General features: G+C 43.3%; 1 protein-coding gene across 1 annotated transcript in view; it reads left to right on the top strand.

The window, feature by feature from the left end:
• Positions 1–19,745, top strand: part of GIPC2 (GIPC PDZ domain containing family member 2) — a 52,913-nt gene that overhangs the window by 26,982 nt on the left and 6,186 nt on the right. Inside the window, exons 3-5 of the mRNA XM_069979454.1 lie at positions 3,605–3,785; positions 12,332–12,441; positions 15,551–15,632. Coding sequence (XP_069835555.1) covers positions 3,605–3,785; positions 12,332–12,441; positions 15,551–15,632 — 373 coding nt within the window. The remainder of the gene's footprint in view (positions 1–3,604; positions 3,786–12,331; positions 12,442–15,550; positions 15,633–19,745) is intronic.

The following is a 19,745-nucleotide window of genomic DNA, read 5'->3' as shown; positions in this document are numbered from 1 at the left end:
ATATACACAGTGACCCCACCAGCAGAATAGTGAGTGCAGCTCTGGAGTATAATATAGGATGTAACTCAGGATCAGTAATGTAATGTATGTACACAGTGGCCCCACCAGCAGAATAGTGAGCGCAGATCTGTAGTGTAATACAGGATGTAACTCTGGAGTATAATACAGGATCAGTAATATAATGTATGTACACAGTGACCCCATTAGCAGAATAGTGATTGCAGCTTTGAAGTATAATACAGGATGATGGGAACCCTCCATTACTATAATCTATCCTTAGTATATTCTCTATCGCCTATTACACAGGTTTTCCAGCCCAGGTCATTGCTGCGATTCATTATTAGCTTTTATATACACCAGACAGATGATGGATCCCTCCATATTTCTGGAGAACGCGTCTCACTGTTTGCGGTGAACGGGGCGAGCGGCGAGGTCATGGATACAGACAGGCCTGGTAACAGACACCCGCTCATACTGACTGATCCCTCCTAGGAGATGAATAGGAGATCAGGGCCGTGATTGAGTGCGGACGGACGGGCCCTGGAAGCCTTTGTCATGGCGGACTCCTCTTTCATAAGCCCTGTTAATGTTTCTTTGGTTTATTAATGAGGTTGTAATACAACAATTTTTCACAGCTGTAAACATGTTAACATTAACAGACGGTGCGCATCCTGCGTCATGTGACACCAGACAGCATGGCGGGAGAGTTATAAGCTGCGGCGCAGGGGAAAATCTAAACTGGCAAACAATGGGCACAGCTCATATATGGGCCCCGTATTTCCTACTGTTTAATATACTGTAGAACAGGGGTAGGGGTCCTTGGCTATCCAGCTGTTGCAAAATTACAACTCCTATCATGCCTGGACAGCCAAAGAGCTGTGTAGATGTAGGTAGTATTGGGGACATTAAAAGGGCACTGTGGCGGGGATGGTGGCACTGTGGCTGTATTGTGTAGGTAGTATTGGATTGGCGATGGTATCAGGGAACTCTGGCGGGGATGGTGGTGTGGTGTCCCACCCCACGTGTTTCTTGTCTTTACACCCCTAGCAAAAGTCTGTACTTCAAAGTAAAAGTGGTAATGAAGTAGTACCTAAGTTTTGCCACTAGATGTCGCTGGTATGTATATTGTGTACCTAAGTTTTGCACAGCGGTAGATAACTAAAGGGTTATAGTTTCTAGGACCTGTGCACCAATGGGAGCTCTTTCTCTTTTCTGCCTATCTCTATCCTTCTCTTTCTCTTGCACTCTCTTCTCACCCACTCACAGCACACGTTACAGACACTGTAGAAGGAAGTCACATGGGGAGAGGAAGTGTAGCCACACCTTAGTGAGTCTTACTCTGGCCTTGACGCAAGCCAGAACCGTCCCTGCAGTAGCCAAAAAGGGCCCTGACTTATGCCGGGTCCCCTGTAGACAGTTTTTGGGTTGGTCTCTGTGGAGGACGGACGCACATGGGACACCTTAGCACTCTTTTCTTCAAAGCAGCACTTTTGTACACTATGCAGTGCTGAACACACACCTAGAGAGGACAAGTCAGGGATCAGCCCAGCCCACGCCGAGAACCAGTCTAAAAGTGCAGGACAGTATCCTGAAGAAAGAGGAACCGAACCGGATAGAGCAAAGTTGCTAGAAGCCTACGTACTATATTTCGCAGTGCGGAAGTGCAGTGCAGAGAACTCTGACCACTCTGCTCAACCCAGGTAACAAGGTCTGGGGCTCCCTCTAGGACGGGTCGCCCGACACTGTTGGGCAATAGGTGGTGCAAAGACTAAAGAGTCAAAACACCGGCACAAGTATTCTCTCTACTCTTACGTTTTCTACTTATTCTCCTTCTAAAGTTCCGGCAGAGCACAGTACTACATTTGGTTGGGACTCTCTCGACATCCTTCTCTCTACTTCTTTTAATCTCTTCTATATCTCAGCATGCAACCCAACCAATGGTGTGCCTCCATACCTGTGTGCCCAACCAGCACTGGCGTCACGACAACCTAACATCTGGCTGAGCTATATTCCGACCAACCACCACAGAGGTGGTGTCACACCTCACCATCTGGTAAGTGACCGGTCGCTCCTCCCAGCGGGGCGACACCACAGTGGCACTGTGTAGGTAGTATTGGGGATGTTATAGGGCATTGACGCAGTGATGGTGGCTCTGTGGCTGTATTGTGTAGGTAGTATTGGGGACACTGTGGCGGTGATGGTGGCACTGTGGCTGTATTGGAGGAACTGCAGCTATAACGATGGATGGTATAAAATGGGCACAAGCTGTGCTCAGGGTTGGGCATGTTGGGCCCCCATTTATGTCCCTAGAACTGTTTACAAAGGACTTTGCTGGAGATGAGTGAAGCCATATTTTTCAGGTGGTCCTCAGGCTGTATCCACCTTCTCCACAGAGCGGGCAAAAAATGGGATTCCAGGCGATCGCCTTCACTTTGCTCATCTCTAGACCTTGCTGTCCATCTACCTTATATCCATCTTGGAGGTGTCCTCATACAGCGCCACCCATGTTTGGCACTTAGCATTTCTGCCATGCGCTGGATAATGCTCGTCCATTCCTTCACATAGATATATGAGCGTCCCGGGCTCCATAAACAGCAGTGATCTGTCACGTGCGCAGGGTATAATCTAGTCTCTCTGTCCTCGGTTACAGTAATACTGCCGAGTATTTTTAGGCCGCTGCACTGATTCATTGTCTATAAATACAGAGAGAGGAATCCCCACCGTTTGTATAGGCAAAAAATCTCACTCCGCTCCGAGCTTCTTTATAACTTCACGGAGACGTGCACAGACCTTCTTCCCGACTTATTATCAGCTATCTTAATGGGATTCCCGTAAACTAAACGCTTGTCAGGATTAACAGGGTGTTTCCATGTTATGGTCACGTCTAGGGCCCCAAACCACTAGGAAAACAGGAAAACTCCTGACCTATCATTATCTATGCAGAACACCTATATGTTCCATTGGCTTTACAAGAGAATTTGCCCAACAAGTCACTCTGCCTTGGCCAGGGTATTTAGGAGCAGGGCCATGTGTATTCCTCTGAATGATAGTGTGAATGAACAGACAGAATTCTTATGGCCCACAGCCACCACTAGGGGGAGTGTTCTGAATACAGTGCCATCATTTAGTCCAATGTGTTCACTGTATTCAGGTGGAAATTTTTAGGGAGGGAAACGGTTTTATTGCCATGCTTTGGACAGAAGTAGGTACAATGGTATGAGTGGTGAGAGATCAGAAAGAAGCCTTGATTTACCCTTAAGGAACAGTGTGGATGATCTTCAGCAAGCAGACTGGTTCAGGTTACAGGTTCACATTCCAGGCTTTTTCTTATCCTGCACATAGCAGATGGCAAATCCCATACACACTTTCTGCAATTTGTCCTGATCTAGCTGTTACTAGAGACAAATTTCCTATGAAAACAGGCAGTGAATGACAGATTGCAGAGAAGTGAGACACCTAGTGGCCAAGACTGAAGAGTTGTTTATCTGGGGTAATGAGTAATTTCTGAAGTCGGCTATCACATAGATGGAAGTTGCTTGAAACGACAATGACCTTTTAAACGTTCCATTTGAAATCGTCACATTTTCTATCATTCCTTTTGCAGCGTATTAAAGAAGACAGCGTCATTGACAAAGTCAAAGTAATAAACGTCGGAGACCACATTGAGTCCATTAACGGGAAGAACATAGTAGGGTCACGCCATTACGAAGTTGCCAAGATGTTAAAGGAGCTGGAGAAAGGACAGACGTTCACCCTGAAGTTAATAGAGCCCTTAAAAGCATTCGGTAAGTCCCGCATCCTCCATTGTGCTCATTTTGTTTAATTTTGAATGCTCGTAAAACAATAAAATAGGAATACTTTTAAAAATATTTTTTGTAATATCTGGAAGCTGTCAACAAGCTGCTGTTAGTAGAGATTTTTATTACTTAAAGGTAGGACCTTTTCTGCTCTCATGATAAACCCTTAAAATTATCTCTTAAAGGGGTAGTTCTTTCCAGTCTGACACAGTGCTCTCTGCTGCCACATCTGTCCATGTCAGGAACTGTCCAGAGCAGCCTCAAATCCCCATAGAAAACCTCTCCTGCTCTCCAGACTGGAGAGAATACACAACTTCCTGCAGAACACACAGCAGCTGATAAGTACTGGAAGACTTGAGACTTTTTTTTTAAATAGAATTAAATTACAAATCTCTGGCATCAGTTGATTTTAAAGATTTGTTTTCCCCTCGTGAACTACCCCTTTAAGGTAGGGCATGAATTGCCTAAATTTTCTTTTACTGATTAGAGTCAGATTCTCAAAACTTGCTCTTTTATTCTTAACCGTTTCTATTTTCTGATGTAATTTTTTTTTTATTTTACTTTTTTTGTATATTGTCATCTTGCCTGAGCTGTCTTAAACAGCATTTAGTGACATGGTTTACAGCAAGACTCATGAACATAGATGCCAATAGACGGTCCCCTTGAGATGAATGTAAAACATTACTGAGTGTACTCTGTGACCAGGGAGCTGCTATTGTCTCCTCTATCTACTGGTGTCGCCTGATGCTGCAATGCTGTACAGATCACTTTACAGCAGCCTCCTCCTTATCATCACACACAGAACGGGGTAGCTGTTTCTTGTGTAAATACATGTGTACCTACTGTTGTAAGTCCACAGAGTTGCGCTGTAATCTTCTCCTCCTCCTAGCCTGTCAGCAGCATTTATGTCAGCTCAGTGCTAAGTGTAACCATTTCCTTTGCTGTGCACGTGTACTACTGGCAAACAGACCAGCTCTGGTCCTGCCCCCTGAGCATGATAAATAGCTGTGCACCATGAAGGGGGCTCAATAACAGCAGTGGATCTGCAAGCTGAGTCAGTCTGTCTGTTGAAATTAATCCACACTGTTCCTTAAAGGTAAATCACAGCTTCCTTCTCATCTCTCAGATTAGGGCAGCTGTTTTCTTGTGTAAATACAAGTGTTCCCACTGCTAAGTGTAACCCTTTTCTTTGCTGTGTGTGTGGTCACTGACAGATGGGTCCTGACTCTTAACACATCAGGAGTGTTGTACAACAGCTGGAGGGCCGCAGGTTCTCCATCCCTATCTTGTAGGATCTAGGAGTAGAAAAAGCACAGTCACATTATTGCAGATGCAGCGCCACCCCAGTCCACAGGTTATGTGTGGTATTACAATTCAGTTCCATTCAGATCAATAGAACTGAGCTGCAATACCACACCCAGAGGACAAGAGTGGCGCTGTTTCTGGAAGAAAGCGGCCATGTTTATCTGGACCACATGGCAGTGAATGATGTGACTCTAACCTGAAGTCTAGAGCTACATCTGAGGCCCCATAATATGGCAGCCTCCTCTATACACTCTTACATCCATTGCCTTATAAATATTCCCATGCTGGGACTTGTAGTTCCACAGAAGCAGCTAGCCTACAGACCTCCTCTGCCCAGAGGGGACAGGCTTTTGGTTTTCCGCTGCTGTTAGAGAGAAGCAATGTACATTTGGTGAGCAGGGGAACCGGTAAGATGATCCCCCGAAGAAAGACGAGAAGGGAAATGGATAGAAAAGATACTGAAAAGTGTATGTGGCCGATAAGTGTGGAGGGAGTCAGGTTCTCAGGAGGAGGAGGAGGAGAGGGAGGGAGGAGGATGGAACACAGCGAGATCAAAGTGCAGAAAAACAACAGTAAGACGAGGCCTGAACACTGCATGTGCACCATGTCCTAGGTATGCCAGGATGAGTGCCAAGTATATAGTGCCAGGGCAGGCACTGCATCACTATAGGAAAAAATGTTCCACAGTCCAGCACTTGGCAAAGAAGTTTTGGTTTTATTCAGTTTCGTTGCAATGCACAGCAGAACACCAACATGCAGTGACCCCACAGATTAGACGCGTTTCGAGCGCATGCGCACTCTTGTTCACCTAGTGCCTTCCCACTCTAACTCCCCTTAAATAATCACCATACAGGTGTACATACAAGTGGATCAAGGAATGCAATTAAAAGAACTTGTTACAAGTTCTAATAATTATAATTTGAAATTCACTCATAATTTACAGAAGGAGAAAATTGAGTTCTTGGATTTACAGTTGCAGGGTATACCGCATAGCACTGTACAATTCTCTACATACCGTAAACCCATTTCAGGCAACACTGTATTGCGAGCGGACAGTAACCACCCAGCACACACAATCCGAGCCATCCCTGTGGGTGAGCTCACTAGACTCAAACGGAATTGCACAAGTAATGAGGTTTTCCTCAAAGAAACTGCAATGTTAGAACAGAGGCTAAAAAGAAGAGGATATGCCAACCATCACCTTAATAGAGCCAAACATATAGTGTCCACTAAAAATCGTGAGACTTTAGTCAAACCAGAAGTAAGTACACCTCATCCCATAAAAAGTATATCTAAACCAGTCTTATCCATGGTGTATACACCGGCATTTAATCAAATTAAGTATATAATCAAAAACCATATGCACATACTTACGGAAGATGCCAAACTGGCAGAAATACTAGCACAAGGCTGTGCCATTGTCCCCAAGAAATCAAAAACATTGGGAGACATACTTTCTCCCAGTCTTATTGTAACTGACAAAAGGACGCCTACTTGGCTACAGAAACATGGCTTCTACAAGTGTGGAGGTTATCCTTGTCGGACATGTACATATGTCAAACCATGCATCACTTTCCATAATAATTCTAATGACAAACAATTTCACATCAAGCAAAGAATGGATTGTAACTCCACAAACATCATTTATGTCATTGAATGCTCATTATGTAACATGAAATATGTGGGATGTACCACACGTAAATTAAAAATACGTGCATTAGAGCATTTAAATGACATTACTGGTAACCCATTACGTAACAAATCAGGTGCCTCGGCACATTTCTTACAGTGCCATGGTGGCAAATGTGATGGATTCACTATCTATGGCATTGAGAAAATAGTGCCTAAAATAAGAGGAGACACAGTTAAATTCCTCAAAAATCGTGAGGCTTACTGGCAGTACAGACTGGGCACCAGAGCACCAGAGGGTATGAACATACGCAGGGAACTAATGTACCATTATTAATAAATATTTGTAATTTACTGTTACTATTTTCATCTTATATTTTTTATATTTATGTTATTTTTACCTGTTCATCCCCCATACTTATGTTCGTAGCGGTGGTCTCTTGCGCGCATGCACTGGTACAGGTGTGAATGCGCCATAGTAACTACTCACTAGCTGGGTGTTATTCGGACTTAGTTCACACACCGTTCGTGTGTGCAGAAGACTATCGCACGATATATGGCCTTACAACTAACATGTATGTGCTCAATTACTCCAAAAAACAACATATTTACTAATGCTCACCTGCATATTTGTTATTTTTTACTGTTGTAAATGAACACAGTGTGTATAAAATCAATTGTTCATATGGTGCTAAAATGAAATCTCTGCAGCACGTCTTTGCCCATGTTTTCACAGCATATGTAACAAGTTCTTTTAATTGCATTCCTTGATCCACTTGTATGTACACCTGTATGGTGATTATTTAAGGGGAGTTAGAGTGGGAAGGCACTAGGAGAACAAGAGTGCGCATGCGCTCGAAACGCGTCTAATCTGTGGGGTCACTGCATGTTGGTGTTCTGCTGTGCATTGCAACGAAACTGAATAAAACCAAAACTTCTTTGCCAAGTGCTGGACTGTGGAACATTTTTTCCTTCAGTGTTGCATAAATACGCATCAAGCCATATGTGAGTCCGGGCACCAGAGAAGTTGGAATCAGTGAGCTGACACCTCTTCTTCTATATACTGCATCACTATCACTGCCCTGTGTCCTACATGTGCCCAGATGAGCGTCTTTTGACGTGGACATGCTTTTCGGCAGGGTATGGGAGAGGGGGATAGAAAAAAAAAACAAGTAACACTCACCTCCCTGGCTCCTGTGCCACTCTCTGTACTGTGCGACTTGTAAAGTCAAACCCAGAAGCGGGTGTCCAGAGTGGCAGCATAGCAGGAGCCAGGAAGGTAAGTCTAAGGGCCCTATTCCACGGGACAATAATCGTTCGCATAATCGTTAATGATAAACGATCCAAACGACCGCTATTGCAAAAGACCTGAAATCGTTCACCCATTTACATGGAACGATAATCGTTACTTATGATCGTTCTTGGTCGTCTTGATGTTGCTATTGCGTTCGTCACTACTGCGAACGACCTAACGACATCTTATTCAATGCGAACGATTTGTGAACGAGCAACGATAAAAATAGGTCCAGGTCTTATTAAACGATTAACGATTTATCGTTCGGTCGTTAATCGTTAAATGCTATGACCGGAGTGTGCAGCAGTGTAGAAGGAAATATTCATGTCAGGCCAGGAGCTCCTAAGCAAGGAGGCCTGATTCCTGCCCTGTAGCTCAGGGCCCACCGGAGGATTCCCCGGCTCCCCAGTGGGCCAGTCCAAGCCTGGTACTGAGCGGTATGAGCTGTGAATCCATCACTGGGGAGTAATATCGCCTTTATTAAAGCTTTCAGCTAATGTTCACTCTATCAATGTACACGTCTCTTCTTTCTCCTCTCCCCTTTACCTCTATGGGAAGCTTAAAGGACATTATAGATCCATACTTAGCAGTGTAAGCTGTAAATCATAGAAACATAGAAGATTGTCGGCAGAAAAAGACCACTGGGTCCATCTAGTCTGCCCTTTTAGTATTTTCTTTCTTATTATCTTAGGATAGATAAATGTTTATCCCAGGCGTGCTTAAATTCTGTTATTGATTTACCAACCACCTCTGCTGGAAGTTTGTTCCAGGTATCTACTACTCTATCCATCCTTGAGGGAATATAAACCATTTACAATAGACCCTTCAGCATCTTTTTTCTGTCTCTTTGCCTCTCTAAGTCTGCAGCTCCCTCATTCCCCCCTCCCCTCTCCATAGATTTCTATGGTCAGCATTACATTTTGAAGAAGAATTTAGAAGGGAGGAGGAAAAAAAGAGCGGAAAATTGATTTTTATTTTCTTAATTGTGATATATTACAAAATCTCCTATATTCACTTGTACTATTGAGCCATACAAAGGTTAGTGACCTTTTAAGCGCTGCATCCACTGACATCAATGTGCAAAGAACAAAAGCCAATCATTTCCCTATAAGAGCATCGATAGAGCGTGCGCTATAACAAAGATCACCTAACACAGTCTTTTCAGTTCTCTATTATCATCCACTTTTCTTTGTCCTTGACAAATATAACATTAATAGGAAGTTTTTGGTTTAATCTGCCATTTCCCAGATTGACCACTAGATGGAGCTGTAACCTTGCAGTAAATGTTGGATTGCTTGGGCTTGCATGGCGCAGAACAACATTTAGCTGCCAATTAGTGCCAGCGCCCGCCTTTAATGGACGGGATTTTGTCTGATTTAGGAAACTAAACAAGTAACAGAAAGGCCATGTTTTGACAAATAGGATCCAGTGACAAGGGAGCCATGTAACATTCAGCTAATACACTAACGTTCCCCATTCCTTATTTGCTGCATCAGATTCCTGTTTAATTACATCAGGGTTGGCATTTGCAGAGTACATGGAGGTGGCAGCCCCTCCCCCCCTTCCTGCTGTAATATACATTCAATTAGTACCTGCTTTTACAATGGCAGCAATGTCACCGGGACATCTCAGACCGAGGAGCCGCATGTCACCCAGATTCCTGCTCATTGTCAGGACCTGACCTGTAATGTATCCTGACCCCTGCCCGCACCATGGTACACATCTACAGCAATAGCTAGGACCAGGGCTGCAACAAAGAACTGTAAGGCCCCATAGCAGATCATAGAGTCCATTGGGCCCTACTGCATCATGACCAGATCAGAGCATGATTTGCGTAATTTTTTTTTGTCTTTAAAAGAGAACTCCGGCCAAAATATATATTTTTTATATGTTATTACAAAAGCAAAGTTAGACAAATTCCCAATGTACACATAGTGCTATTTCCTTTAATTTACTAGATCAGGTAGGCTTTAATTTCTGTAAAGAAAAAAAACGTGACATCACGACCCGGGTGTATGCACCTGAAGTGTCCAGCAGGGGGCACAGTATATGTACAAATTACATGTAAAAAATTATGTTATCATTTTTTTCATGTAATTTCTACATATAATGCGCTGGAGAACTGCCTATGTAATAACATATTAAAAAATAGATTTCGGACGGAGTTCTCCTTCAAAGGGGTTCTCCAGCGGAAAGAGAAATCTTTCAAATCAAACTGGTGTCAGAAAGTGCCAGAGATTTGTAATTTACTTCTATTAAAACCAAAGCGTTCAGCAAGTTCACTCATCGCTAGCGTAAAACACCAGCACCTGCCTTGGATAAGGAGCAAAGTGCGAGTTCCGAAGTAACTTATGGGGAAATTATTGTTTCAATACCAAATAGTTCGAACTCGGAATCTTTTGAAAAGATAACATTGTACTTGGATAATGCACAGTGACATCAAAGTAATAAAATAAGTGGTGTCACAGTAATAGGATGAAGAGCCAAAGACCCTCCACACCACTCCAGCAGGTAGCCTTGGCGCATTTAGTAATGATCACCTGATGAAGAGGCCAGGACGGCCTTGAAACCCGTAGTGTCTTTAGTCATGAATTATGAAGTGGATCTTTTACGGTCATGTCTTCTGACCTACTTTGTGACCTGCGCCAAGAATACCTGTTCGAGTGGTGTGGAGGTTCTTTGACCTTCATTTACCCCTTGGCATGGGAGATAGAGGAGCGGCTACAGTCTTTGACTTTCTTTGTCTTATTCACACGCTGCAGAGTATTGCGCCTCGTCCTTGCACAACTATCCTAGGTGAGACCTTCCCTATTGTGCATCTGTGATAGACATAAGTATACAATGTAGCGCTGTCTGCTATGTTTTGTTTTTAGTGCACAGTGATGTCATAGAAATGGGATATGGCACACAGTGATGTCATAGTAATGGGATAAGGCACACAGCGAGTGATGTCATAGTAATAGGATATGGCACACAGTAATGTGACAGTGACAGGGATAATATACACCTTGAGGGAGAATTGCCCCTAGCAACCAATCAGATTCCACCTTTCATTCCTCACAGACCCTTTGGAAAATGAAAGGTGGAATCTGATTGGTTGCTAGGGGCAACTGGGCCAGTTTCACTTTACACCATGTTGGATAAATCTCCCCCCATGTTTTTACAGCACAGGAATAACAGATGTAATAAAGGTCATCGTGTATACAGCATAACATAGGCATAAAAACATATTATGATGTCACATACAAGTATAATAAACACTCAATGCCACAACACAGAAATAATGCCAACATGGCACGTATGCTTAAAGGGGTTGTTCACACAAAAAATCTGGAGCCAGCAGCAAATCCCCATAGAAAACCTCACCTTCTCTGGACAGTTCCTGACATGGACAGAGATGGCAGCAGAGAGCACTGTGTCAGACTGGAGAGAATACCCCACTTCCTACAGGACATACAGCAGCTGATAAGTACTGGAATAATTGAGATTTTTAAATAGAAGTTAATTACAAATCTATATAACTTTCTGAGACCAGTTTAATTGGAAGAAAAAGATTTTCGCCGGAGTACCCCTTTAACATGTTTGCTGTCAGTGAACGGATGCAACTGTAACAAACCCCCAGCTGTGAGAAGGATTTGTCAAATCTTTTCCAGCTTTGGCTATGATCCTCACTTGCTTTCTATATTTGGGCTTCTTCTTGCCACGTCACTAGACATTACTTAAAGATGTTTGCGGAGGTTGGAAATTGCCCAATGTTTAATCCTTACAGCGTGTCCTGCGTTTCTTTGTATAGTCAGAGCAAATATTATCAGGTCTATCAGGTCCTCTTCCTGTAACCTTCCAATTTACTGGAAAAGATAACGCCTTGTACCTGCAGTCACATGTTCCGCCTGGGTTATACTGTATTTGGCTCTGGCACAATGTGGGTGAAGCTGCCAATGTTCAGTATTGCACCAGAAACCTGTCATTACGGGCAGTGAGACACTTTATACCGACCTTCTGGGTCATCCAGTCCACGTCCGCTATGTTTTTTGGAAATGGACTTACCTATATGTATGTATGAATCCTGCCCTAGTGTAATATACAAAGTAAATATGGTGTACTCTGCTGCCACCTGTGGGCAACAGGTGGAATTACAATAGTGCATCCAAATATCAAGTTGATATTGCTCGTTGGTGGCCCACCTGGTAGTCATTCCATGGGGCAAATACTCCATCTACCCCACCCCAACTACACCCCTGCAGAATACAACCCTGCTACAGTCTTATAACCTGTAATTTAATTCTCGAATCCTGTGTTTTTCCAGAAATGATTGAGCCAAGATCAAGAGGAGGAAAAACAACAGAAGGGAAAATATCCAGCGGGCGTGAGACTCTCCGGTTGAGATCTAAGGGACCGGCCACTGTGGAAGAAATGGTGAGTCCAGTCTCTGTGACTCTCTGCAGATCTCCGGGATGTGACTCTGTATACATGGAGGGGAGATAAGGAGGGTCTGCTACTGCAGGATCTGGAGGATCAGACTCCCCATTGTGGTATCCCAGGGCAGCCAGATGGTGTTAGTCCGGGCTGGTGGTGTAAGTCCTCAGGGACTGTGAAGACTTTACTAAAAAGAAGATACCCATACTCACCGCTGCTCTATACCGCTTCTTACTGGAAGAGATCACACAGTGACAGATCCAGGAACACGGGCCCCAGGCCTCAATAACCAAGTGGAGATAATCCCTTGAAGTAGGGCTGGACGATAGGGCCAAAAAGAGAAATATGATTTTTTTTTTTCTCGATTTTAAATCTTGATTTTTTTTTTTTGCTAGCAGTAGTGGGAGTTGTAGTATTGGCAGTAGTAATATCAGGTGTGGGAGTAGAAGTAGAAGTGTTGGGAGTAGTGGTATCAGAAGTGGGAGTAGTAGTGGCAGTATTGGGAGTAGTAGTATCAGGAGTAGGAGTAGTAGTATCAGAAGTGGGAGTAGTAGTGTCAGTGTTGAGAGTAGTAGTATCAGGTGTGGGAGTAGTAGTAGTAGCAGTGTTTGTAGTAGTAGTATCAGGTGTGGGAGTAGTAGTAGCAGCAGTGTTGTTAGTAGTAGTATCAGGTGTGGGAGTAGTAGTGGCAGTAGTAATAACAGGTGTGGGAGTCGAAGTAGAGGTGTTGGGAGTAGTGGTATCAGAAGTGGGAGTAGTAGCAGCAGTGTTGGGAGTAGTAGTATCAGGAGTAGGAGTAGTAGTGTCAGTGTTGAGAGTAGTAGTATCAGGTGTGGGAGTAGTAGTAGTAGCAGCAGTGTTTGTAGTAGTAGTATCATTTGTGGGAGTAGTAGTAGCAGCAGTGTTGGTAGTAGTATCAGGTGTGGGAGTAAAAGTAGCAGTGTTGGGAGTAGTGGTATCAGAAGTTGGAGGAGTAGTAGTAGCAGCAGCAGCAGTGTTGGGAGTAGTAGTATCAGGTGTGGGAGTAGTAGTAGTAGTAGCAGCAGTGTTGGGAGTAGTAGTATCAGGTGTGGGAGTAGTAGTAGTAGTAGTAGCAGCAGTGTTGGGAGTAGTAGTATCAGGTGTGGGAGTAGTAGTAGTAGTAGTAGCAGCAGCAGCAGTGTTGGGAGTAGTAGTATCAGGTGTGGGAGTAGTAGTGGTAGCAGCAGTGTTGGGAGTAGTAGTATCAGGTGTGGGAGTAGAAGTAGCAATGTTGGAAGTAGTAGTGGTAGTGTTGGGAGTAGTAGTATCAGAAGTGGGAGTAGTAGTAGCAGTATTGGTAGTAATACTATCAGGATTTGGAGTAGTAGTGTTGTGAGTAGTAGTATTAGTTACTAGGTAGGTGTGGTGGGGGAGTGGCGGGGTGCCGTGCCAAATCCTCCCCAGTTCTCCAGTGATTTGGGTCTGTCCTGCGTCGGGGGCTCCTCAGTGCCCGTCTGCTGCTGCTCCGTCTCTTAGGTGCGGACGGCCCAGCAGGAGGCGCTATGACTTGCCGGAGAAGCAGCTTGCTGCATTGGGCCCGCTCAGACTCCCTGTTTAAGCTGGAGCCGCTGGTAACTGCACGCCTGGGCCCTGGGTGCCACTGACCCCCCTGCAGGTCAGAGCGCACTTTTTGTTTTTATTTTTTTTTTATTTAATTTACGAATTTTAATGAAAATAAAATCTTAAATTCTGCGTGAATTAATTAGACTAATCGCCTAGCCCTAGCTTGAAGTTATGCTGCGTTTACACGGAGCGATAATTCGCCCGATCGTACGATTAACGATTTCGAAGTAACGATTTTTTTTTTAGATGAAACGATATATCGTATGGAAAAATCGTTTTGCGATCGTTTAAGCCTATCTCGCACATAAGTAAAATCGGTGAACGACTGTTTACACGGAGCGATCTGCGAATTTTTTGCGAACGACGATCGACGATTTAAAAACATGTTCAAAGATCAGAAAGGTTTCTCGCTCATCGTTTGATCGTGCGCTGCGTTTACACGTACGATTATCGTTCGAATTCGCACGATAATCGTTCCGTGTAAACGCAGCATTACACAAGGTGATCGAGCAATCATCAGTGGGGTAATTCGACTTTACTTTTACTTTTCCAACCACTGGGGACAATTCTTTTAAAAATTTTAAAGATTTCCACTTGGAATCAGTCCCTCTAAGCGTGGGACGTCCGCTATTATCCTATAGATTCCTATAATTCGCCATGACTGTGACATGTAGCAGATTAGGAGACTTTTCCCGTGTCTGATAATTCTCCTCATGCTCGGAGCTCCATACTGCCGGCCGTCGCTGACACCGGGTCACTGTGCTCAGTAAGAGAAGCCACGTCCTCTGCTGGATCAGATGCCAGAGATAATGTGTCAGCACAGTCTGTACAGTGACTATACATGTGAGCTGCCAGCGTAAGGATCGTCAAAGCCAGCAAGACACCCGCACTAACAAACTGTAACAGATTTACTAACGTAAAAAAATAAAAAAAAAACCTAAAAAGAACTTAAAGGGAAACTGTCGATTTTTTTGGTGTCAGAAAGTTATATTTACTTACTATTTTCCAGTACTTATCAGCTGCTGTAAGTCCTGCAGGAAGTGGTGTATTCTCTCCAGTCTGACACAGTGCTCTCTGCTGCCACCTCTGCAGCAGCAAATCTCCATAGAAAACCTCTCTGGCTCTGAACAGTTCCTGACATGGACAGAGGTGGCAGCAGAGAGACGCTGTGCCAGAAAGAATACACCGCTTCCTGCAGGACATACAGCAGCTGATAAGTCCTGGAAGATTGGAGATTTTTTAAAAGAAGTAAATTACAAATCTATATAAATATTTGACACCAGTTAATTTGAAAGAAAACATTTTTTTTTTGCCACAGTTCCCCTTTAATGGCGAGCCTCTTGCCCATAGACATAATAAATGATGATAAAATCATCTCCACCTAAACAAAAAAAAAATATATTTTTTAATAATTACATTTGTTTTTTACGTTGTATTTTATTGCAGTAATAAGCCTGTGGTGCCTTACAGCTTCTCGTCTCCCGTCCCTCCTTACACTTACGGTCTGATTCCTATTTCCTTTTAGCCGTCTGCATTTGAAGAAAAGGCGATCAAAAAAGTGGACGACCTTCTGGAGAGTTACATGGGCATCCGAGATATCGAGTTGGGTGAGTCCTTTTCCTTCATCTTAGACCAATAGGATTTAAAGGTCTCCGTAATCCTGTCTTCTCTCCTAGATAAAGCCTTCAGCCCTGGGGCTCCGGGAATTGTTTGCTTGTACATTATTAAAGGGATATTCCACTCAAACATAACTTTTGATATGTTGCTGCCCATGGTGAGACTAACAATTCCTTCCATACTTGTTATTATCTATTCAGCCTCCTTCCCCCAGTTCTCAGCTGCTGCTTTCTGCCGAAGACACAAAAATCTGTGTGTGAGCCTTTCTCTCTGTCTCCCACTCCTCCCCCCTCCCTTCTGAGGCGGCTGATGTAATCATGTATCTGCAACATATTAGCTTCTTTATAACGCCCGGAGGGATAACCACAGTGAGATCATTACCAACTTGACCTCAGAATAACCCTCCCGACATTACAGAAAAACTACAATCTTGCAGATAAAGCCTGCCAGGGACTTGTTTACGTTAGCCATCTCAGAAGGGAGATGGAGACAGAGAGAAAAGCTTACACACAGATTTTTTGTGTCTTCAGCAGAAAGCAGCAGCTGAGAACTGGGGGAAGGAGACTGAACAGATAATAATAAGTATGGGAGGAATTGTTAGTCTTACCATTGGCAGCAACATATCAGAAGTTATATTTGAGCGGAATACCCCTTTAATATGTGGTTTTCGGCAATCTTGAGGCTTTGAAGCTAAAATAGAGAACTCAAATCAGGGAGAAGACGTGGAAAATTCTATTTATTTTCCTTACAAATACCTTGATTTCACAGCCTGTGGCTGGAGGTTTTTATACTAGAACATTGTTGGCGCTCGGCTCGGGCCAAGAGAAACAATTTACATGGATTGTAGCGCAAATCAGATCCGACCTTTGCACTTGACAGTTGATCCCGATCCTGTAAACTGACTAAAGTTCACAGAAACTTTATTCGTAAAGACATAAACACACTTAGGTCAAGTATGCGTCCAAGATTAACCACATCCCAGAGAAGCCGATAGCTTGGCTCCGGGAGAACGGCCTCTCTACCTGAGAACGTCCATGGTGTCTGGCCGACCACAGTCATTGGTAGATGAGTTCCGTATGTCGGTGATTGTGTTGTGTAAGCTGCCGGGATGATCTGAAACAAGACGACTAACAAGTCATCACGTCGCTCATATGGAAAGTATTTCATCTGGAAGGAGAATCTTCTTGGAATGTCTTTCTTGTAGATTTGCTGCCACCTGCTGCGTCGGTCTTAAAGGGCAACCTCTGTTTTTGCCCTTTAAGGACAATAACTGTACTTCTGCCCTATTAGGGAATATGGTGGCCATTCAGAACACCTCTGTGTTGTTCTGGAAAACAGATTTTTTTGTATTCATTTGTGGTGTATTAAAATACAGGTACAATCTACAGTGAGTTTTGGGGATACCCCACAGGTGTAGGTCTATGATTAAAGGGGCACTCCGTTTTTTTTTGTAATCAAAAGAAAATAATATAGATTTGTATTTTACATTAGTCAAATCTTCTGGTACTTATCAGCTGCTTTATGTCCTGCAGGAAGTGGTGTATTCTTTCCAGTCTGACACAGTGCTCTCTGCTGCCACCTCTGTCCATGACAGGAACTGTGCAGATAATATATTATTTTTCTCTCTTCACCTTTATCTTTACTGACAAACCAGTATACTTTACACTTATTACACCTAATGTAATCCTACCATGCTGAATGTATGTTACCACACTTTTATATCTATATAATATACCGAATGTTATTACTGTTGTTCCTATATTCTTTGTTAACCCATATGTTAGCTTGTTGTACAAACATGTTAACTTTACTGTTGGCACTAAAGTCAGTTCTTATAGATTTTCTCTTTTGTAATATGTTCTTAAAAAACCTTATAAAAACATTGAACCAGAAAACCTCTCCTGCTCTGGACAGTTCCTGACAAGGACAGAGGTGGCAGCAGAGAGCACTGTGTCAGACTGGAAAGAAAACATATATATATAAAATGGAAAAAAAGACTGCACTAACACTATACTATATGTGTTGTGTAGGTTTACCTGTATATATACTGTATATAATTATGTATGTGCACCTGTATATATACTGTATATAATTATGTATGTGCACCTGTATATATGCACCTGTATATATACTGTATATAATTATGTATGTGCACCTGTATATATACTGTATATAATTATGTATGTGCACCTGTATATATACTGTATATAATTATGTATGTGCACCTATATATATGCACCTGTATATATACTGTATATAATTATGTATGTGCACCTGTATATATACTGTATATAATTATGTATGTGTACCTGTATATATACTGTATATAATTATGTATGTGCACCTGTATATATGCACCTGTATATATACTGTATATAATTATGTATGTGCACCTGTATATATACTGTATATAGGTATGTATGTGCACCTGTATATATACTGTATATAATTATGTATGTGCACCTGTATATATACTGTATATAATTATGTATGTGCACCTGTATATATGCACCTGTGTATATATACTGTATATAATTATGTATGTGCACCTGTATATATGCTGTATATAGGTATGTATATGCACCTGTGTATATATACTGTATATAATTATGTATGTGCACCTGTATATATGCTGTATATAGGTATGTATATTCACCTGTATATATACTGTATATAATTATGTATGTGCACCTGTATATATGCATGTATATTCACCTGTATATATACTGTATATAATTATGTACCTGTATATATCCTGTATATAGGTATGTATGTGTACCTGTATATAAACTGTATATATATATACTTTTAGTGAGGCCACTTACCGGGGTCTATAGTCAGGTGAAGTTCCGAGCTAAACATCAGTAGGAAACGTGTTTTGTTACTTTTCACAAACGTTCAGCTATTTACGTACAGAATTGCTGCTTATTAGCGGGAAAACTGGCATATTTTCTCTCTCACCAGCCCTCTGATATTAGGTACAAAGGGAGTGACTGCCCTGGTAGTATATAACCCCCCTGTTGCTCCCCCAGTAGTGTATAGCCCCCCTCTGAGCTCCCCCCAGTAGTATATAGCCCCCCTGTGAGCTCCCCCCAGTAGTATATAGCCCCCTGTGTGCTCACCCCCTGTAGTATATAGCCCCCTGTTTGCTCACCCCCTGTAGTATATAGCCCCCTGTGAGCTCCCCCCAGTAGTATATAGCCCCCCTGTGAGCTCCCACCAGTAATATATAGCCCCCCTGTGAGCTCACACCAGTAATATATAGCCCCCCTGTGCTCTCCCCCTGTAGTATATAGCCCCCTGTGAGGTCCCTGCAGTAGTATATAGCCCCCCTGTGCTCTGCCCCTGTAGTATATAGCCCCCCTGTGTGCTCCCCCAGTAATATATAGCCCCCCTGTGAGCTCCCCATGTAGTATATAGCCCCCTGTGAGCTCCCCCCAGTAGTATATAGCCCCCCTGTGAGCTCCCCCTGTAGTATATAGCCCCCCTGTGTGCTCTCCCCTTATAGATGGCCCCCAGACAAAAAACAAACAACCCACAACTCACCTAGCACCTCGCTTCCCCGCTGCGCCGTCTTCCACTCTTCTGCTGTCGGTCCGGCCCCCGGCTGATACGCGCTCTCTGGGGACGTCACGGATTCCCCAGCAGAGCGCGCACCAGTGACCTCAGTGTACACTGCCGGCCTGAACTTCCGGTAGAGCAGGACGGCGGCGTACACTGAGGTCTGTGGTGCGGGTTTGGACCGCGGTCCGCCAGTTGAGGACCCCTGGTATATAGGTATGTACAGTATGTGCACCTGTATATAATTATGTACGTGTACCTGTATATATCCTGTATATAGATATGTATGTGAGTCAGATATACAGTATAAACTCTTTATTATATCTCCAGTATTACCCCCTGCAGCTCACTGCATGTAATACCAATAATTGTGCTGTACTGCCACCTAGTGGTCCAAGGTCTACTTGCATGTGACAGATGCACCCCCCCCCTCTCACACACACACTGACGGGGTGGACACGGCGTTGTGCAATGAGGATGGTGAACAACATGTCATTTGGAGGTTTTTTTTATGGATAAAATGAAAACAATTTGGAAGAGTC

Source organism: Dendropsophus ebraccatus, chromosome 8, assembly GCF_027789765.1.
Source record: "Dendropsophus ebraccatus isolate aDenEbr1 chromosome 8, aDenEbr1.pat, whole genome shotgun sequence".
Classification (NCBI taxonomy): domain Eukaryota; kingdom Metazoa; phylum Chordata; class Amphibia; order Anura; family Hylidae; genus Dendropsophus; species Dendropsophus ebraccatus.
This window is presented reverse-complemented; position numbering and strand designations above follow the sequence as displayed.